The sequence below is a fragment of the Vigna umbellata genome, chromosome 8 (assembly GCF_029865625.1).
Source record: "Vigna umbellata cultivar VRB3 chromosome 8, Vumbellata_1.0, whole genome shotgun sequence".
In the NCBI taxonomy this organism is placed as follows: domain Eukaryota; kingdom Viridiplantae; phylum Streptophyta; class Magnoliopsida; order Fabales; family Fabaceae; genus Vigna; species Vigna umbellata.
Genome location: NC_142172.1, coordinates 33,829,193 through 33,835,510, shown reverse-complemented (window position 1 = coordinate 33,835,510; position 6,318 = coordinate 33,829,193). Strand labels below are relative to the sequence as shown.

Sequence of the window (6,318 nt, the reverse complement as noted above, 5' to 3'; positions counted from 1 at the left end):
TATTTTTCAATGATTCTATAAGGTTGACTATTTATGTAATGCATATTAATTAATAAAATTAAATAAACGAATTTAGTGTATTATGAATAATTTAATACAATATTCCTAAAAAATATTATTTACATTTACATAGACTGATATGTTAGGATGAAAGTACTTTTTAGTATAAAGATTTAACATTCTTAACTAAATAAAACTTTATTAAAACTTAAGTTTAATCAAATTTATAAAAAAGTGTGTATGATTCGAACTTGATGTAAGCGATCATGGGATAATCCAACTTATTTTCTATCTTTAGTGATAACTCTTCTTGATAAATGTTATATTTAAGCTTAAAATATATTGTTTTAAAAATTTTAATATATATAAAGCAATCTTTTTCTTTTTTTAATCATTACAATTATTTTCAAACAAACACTTTATACAAATAAAAATATAAATAGACTCATACTTGTGAATATTCTTCGAACTTATTTTTATTTTGATAGAAAATCTCTCCACTAAAGTAAGGTTACAAGTGTACATACAAATTTTTTCATTGGATATATAGATCAGGATGTAAAATATATATTTGTTCCGTCTCATCTCAGTCTTTATTCTCGTTATTGTTTAAATTTCTATAATAATCATAATTTAATAAATAACCTAAAAGAGTTAGTATTCAACTTTGTAACCCTTATTTTTTTTTCCTTACACACATTTTTTTTCTTCTCTTTTAATTGTTTTTTATTTGATCTATCATCTTCATGATTTTTTTTCTTTTAACACAATTTTGATTATACATTTCTCTCTATGTAGTTATCTTCAACGTATTATTAATTTCAGTTAATTAATTAAATAGTTTTTAAGGTCTCACATTTAATTGTTTCTATACTCGTTTATAGTGATTTACTTGCCACTTGCTCTTTCGTTATATATCATTGTTTTTATTCGAACAGTCTATGATAATGTCAACGAAAGAGTACGACCTTTTCTAAATTTAAATTCTTAAGAAGTACATAAAAACTAAAACAGAAGATGCTAGAATCTAGTAAATTGATAAGTCAAGTGAAGAGTCGTCACAAAATACAAAGATGTTAATTTTTTATAAGAATCAGAATTCTAATTCAATAACCAAAACAATTCTCTCTCAAATAATAATGCAAACGTATATAATATGACTCAAAAATGTTTACATAAATCTTTAGTACATCTATATATAGAGACATAAGTTTAAGAAAACCTAGAAATCCTAAAAGAAAGTTCAAAGATATCGGGTTCAAAAATAACTTGAAAATTTAGAAACAAAAACAAATTGTTTACAATTAAGAGAAAATTACAAATATTTTTAACAGTGTAAACTATTGTATAATTATGCTCAAGCTATGATTTTCATGTTCCTTGACCTTGTCATATGTCTTTTGAATTGCAATAGGTCTTCCTCAAGTTCTTTTTCTATAGATCAAAGGATAGTCCTTTATTAGTTTGTTCTCCAACTGATTGAGTTTACCTACTAAAAATACTCTGATACTTAAAGTTAGTTCAGGTTCGATCAATTAAGCAATAAATGATGTAATAAATGTATGGTAAAAAGTTTCAATAATCATATTTTTTATTTATATTTATAATTTTCTCCTTGGACTTGAATATGGTTGACCTAATAACAATCCAATTTCATTAAATCTGATTAGTAACCTATTTATATTAGCTAGATAATTAGTTGATTTCGATCGTAATCATCTATCTCCTTCAAACTTGGACGATCAATAAAGAAATTTGGTTACTATGTACCTTCTAATGACATATATAGTACAATACTCATTTTTAATATTTTTATTTATTGTTTATTTTTTCTACATGAGAATGTTTCACTTTCAATTTTAATTATTCAATTTTGTAAACACTCTTTATTTACTAGGTAATAAGAAAGAATTTATCTTCTTTATTCTCTTATATCCTGAATTTTTATTTCGAACTTTTTGTTTTACTCATATAACTTTTTATTATTTTTTAATGGTTCAACTAGATCGATAATTTATTTGGAATGTTTTGTTTTTCTATCTCCGAATTATTTTTCTATTTTATCAGACATTTAATTATATATATTTTCTCTTCATCCAATGGTGTACAGATTTGATATTTTTACTTCGTTTTAATATTTTTATTTGTTATTTCTTTTATCGTGTAGAATATTGTTTTAATAATTTTTTATATTTTAAAATTTATTCTCATAAATTTATATCACTGTAATTACATAAATTAATGTAATAATTTAATGTCATGTCTAAATTTGAATTATTATTAGGTTAATGTTTTTTCTAAGCTTTATTAATGTATAAAAAATATTTCTTTATAATCTAGAGAAGAAAAATCTGAATAAATGGTATAAATATAAAAGCATATTAAGTCTAAAATTTATATAAAAGACAAATTCATTTTTATTAGAATACTAGAATAATAAAAGAAAGCGTTAAATATATTTTTAATTTCTAAATTGAAATATAAAATTAAAATTCAAACGTATCTTGGATTTTAATACATTTTTGTCTCAACTTTTAAAAGACAAATAAATATAATTTTTTTATCTCTGCGTTATTTCTTCATATGTTAAATGTGTTTTTAGATGAGATTTTAGTTATTTGCATCATTTAAAAAGAATTCTAGCTTAGCAGTTTAAAACACATTTAATAAAAAAAAATTAATGTTATTAAATTTAAAAAAATTAAAGAGTAAAATATATTAAAATTTGAAAGAAAAAAACAAATTCAAATTCGACACTTAAATTCAAAAATAAAAAGATACTTAACCCAAAAAAAATAATTATTCGTTGGCTTAAAAGTTGTGTAATGTACTAAAACTATTTTTTTTATTACACAATAGAGAAAATACACAGTTGTGTTTTTGTGTTTATATTTTTCTATCTAAAAAAGTAAAATTTTAGAAGTAAAATATAATTATTTCATATGAAAGAAATAAGGAATTGTATTTGATGAATTATCCAAATAGGTTTTATTAGAAAGATGGTATTACTATATATAATTAAATAATAAACTTATCTATTTTATACAAAATAAAATCATTTAATAAAAAGTATAAAAGAATATTCTGACATAAATAACAATGTTATCAATAATACTTGTAATTTTTGTCGTAACAAAGAAAAGTTTTCTGAACTAAAAATGTTTGTAGTTGTTTATACTTTTTAAAATTATATCATTTTTATAAAATTAGGTAAACACCGTGTCCGCTGATACAGTGGGGTTGAAGTTTGAAAAGAGTACAACATTCAAAATAAGAAAAGAAAAGTAATTAAAATTTTCAACAAAAAGCTACCAAAATTTATAGATGGGTGAGAAGTAGGTGTACACGCTTACGCCATACAGCTGCAGGGCTTGACCAGAGGAACTCTCCTAAAATCAAATTAATTTAATTATTATTAATATAAAATAAAGTCATTTTTACTGTGAAAACGGTTTTCTATTCATAATAAATATGTTGACATAGAGTTGTATATATATAAAAGCAATTAAATTCTGATATTTACAAAACTAGTAACAGTATTTGATTTTCAAAATCCGTTGCAGAAAGAAAGGGCGTGTCTGTTCAAATTCTGAAGTAGTTAGAACATTGTAAATTTGAAATTGAGGGAGAAAAGAAAAATATGAAGGGAGTGCTGCCGAAGAGAATAATTCTGATGAGGCATGGGGAGTCGCAGGGGAACCGAGACATGGCGGCGTACACCACAACTCCCGACCACAGCATTCATTTAACCGCGCAGGGTGTCGCACAGGCGCGTCAAGCTGGCGTCCGCCTCCGCCGAGTGATTGGCGGGGACGGCTGCTCATCGGACTGGCGAGTGCAGTTCTACGTGTCGCCGTACGCTCGCACGCGATCGACGCTGCGCGAGGTAGGTCGGTGTTTCTCGAAGAAGAGGATAATTGGCGTGAGGGAAGAGTCGCGGATTCGGGAGCAGGACTTCGGGAACTTTCAGGAGGAAGAGAGGATGAAGGTGATAAAAGAAGCCCGCGAACGGTTCGGGAGGTTCTTCTATCGCTTCCCCGAGGGAGAGTCCGCCGCCGACGTTTTCGATCGCGTTTCAAGTAACCTAACTCTCTCTTCTTTACCATTGGTCTACAAAACGAACTTCTCATTATCCTTCATTTTTTTATTTAATTTATCGATAAATACTTTAGCAGTTGAAATTATCACGATTTGAACGAACTTTCACAGAACTAATAATTCATAAGAGAAGAACGATAATTAGACTCGTTTTTCTTAGTTTTAATAATTTTCAATCCATGAAGACGCGTTTTAAAAAATGCTTCTCTGACATATTTAACTAAAAAAAGAGAGACTAATCTATGTTAAAAATCTTAGTGAAAACTTTTGCTGAGATCTTCTGTTCTAAAATCTATATTTTCTTTATCCACCTTTGAAAGAAAGATCTTGCTTAAAAGATGCAGACTTAATTTAAGTATGATGAAATGAAACTAATACATGTCCTTCCAACATAAAGGTTTTCTAAAGATCATTCATTAATTACTATTATAAGCAGTAATACCAATAATAATTTTTCTTGATATCAAACTTTAACATGAGTAATGTTTTTTCTCTATGAATTTGGAGAATGAAAGGGAATCAAATCGGTTCTCAAGCACAAATGTTACCAGCTAGTTTGATTATTATATTGAGGTATCAAACGGTTATGGAATAAAGTGAAATGGGTATAGGAGACGGAAAGGATTAGATAACAGAATAAATTTATATCTTTGCATATTTGAAAATGATAAATATATTTTTAATAGTTGAAATTTAAAGTAAAATTGGAATTCCTCTTTTTGAAACTTTTGATATATATTGTTCCAAACTTTAATAATAGACTACTATAATAATTTTAATACAAAAAAAAATTAAAAATTTAAATTGATTAAAAAAACTATATTTAGTTATGATTTAAATTTAAAGACAGCATAAAATATACCAATGTTTCATATAAAAAAGAATTTCAATTTTATATTAAATGTTCATTTACTAAAAATATATTTAATTTTATTTTAATTTGACAAATGTGACCAATAATATTTTAAAATTTTAGCATATTTTATGACGTAAGATGTTGAAATTAAACAAAATTTTAAAAATAAGCTTCTGTTTTTTTTTTTTTTCATTTAAACTTATTTGCCCATATCATTATTGAGGTTTAACGCTTTTCCATATTTTAATTTCTGAGTGTCAGCTTAACAAATTATATTACTATTTTTTTTTTTAAATTAAGTATATTTTACTTCTTTTTGTCTGAGTTTTGTCGGTCATTATGACATTAACATTTATCAGACTTAAACTAAGAAGTCAAATGTGTTTAATTTTAAAATATTAGTGATAAAATTTATTGAATTGAAACTTGTATGAAAAAATTTTGAATGGTAAAATGTGCAATTAGAGTCAAACTAAAACAAATTTCGTATTAAAATTTTTGTTGTCTAGTGTGAACTATTAGATAGTTCATGATTGTGTCAAGTAATCACTATGTTAAATATTTGTCAAAGTTTTTAGGAAAGTAATTTTTTCTTTAATATTAAAACATAATGGTAAAACGTGTCTGGATAACATTATTCCGTCTTGATTGGTTTACAGGTTTCTTTGAATCTCTGTGGAGGGACATAGACATGAACAGGCTTCGTCACGATCCTTCCAATGATTTGAATTTCGTAATTGTTTCTCACGGGCTGACATCGCGTATTTTCCTTATGAAGTGGTTCAAGTGGACGGTTGAGCAGTTTGAGGTCCTAAACAATTTTGGGAACTGCGAGTTCCGTGTTATGGAGCTAGGAAGTGGTGGTGAATACAGCTTAGCTGTTCATCATACAGAAGAAGAAATGCTGGAATGGGGACTCTCTCCTGAGATGATAGCTGACCAAAAATGGCGTGCCACGGCGTGCAGGGGTGACTGGAATGATCAGTGTCCCTGGTACCTTGGGGAGTTTTTTGATCATCTTACAGACTCTGATGATGATGATGCTCCTGTGGAAAATGAAGGTGATCCTAATTCTTTAAGTGTATGTACATAGTGTGCTTCCCATATTGGTTTATAGATTGATTTGTTTTAAAGTACATGAGAAGGGGTTCAATAGGATGGAAGGAAACTAGGAAAGTGATAGTTTACTCATAGGTAGTCTTTTGATTGTAGGTCGACTACGCAACTTTATTCTGTTTGTAGGGCTTTGTATAATTGTATTAAAGCTTCTTTTACTTCTTGTCACGATGGCAAAGCCTGCGTTATCATTGTTTACAAAATATTGCAATGTTTTAATCTGAGTTCAGTATGGTTTCTATGATGGA

General features: G+C 27.0%; 1 protein-coding gene across 1 annotated transcript; it reads left to right on the top strand.

Moving 5' to 3' along the window:
* Positions 1-3,505: 3,505 nt before the first annotated feature.
* On the top strand, positions 3,506-6,318 carry LOC124826953 (phosphoglycerate mutase-like protein AT74). The gene is made up of 2 exons (XM_047299927.2): positions 3,506-4,079; positions 5,614-6,318. The coding sequence occupies exons 1-2, from the start codon at positions 3,641-3,643 to the stop codon at positions 6,045-6,047; spliced, it is 873 nt and encodes a 290-aa protein (XP_047155883.1). The 5' UTR covers positions 3,506-3,640; the 3' UTR covers positions 6,048-6,318.

Coding starts and splice junctions, on each gene's coding strand:
- LOC124826953 (XM_047299927.2), top strand. CDS start 3,641: ATGAAGGGAGTGCTGCCGAAGAGAATAATTCTGATGAGGCATGGGGAG. Junction 4,080..5,613: donor CGTTTTCGATCGCGTTTCAA/GTAACCTAACTC, acceptor ATTGGTTTACAG/GTTTCTTTGAATCTCTGTGG.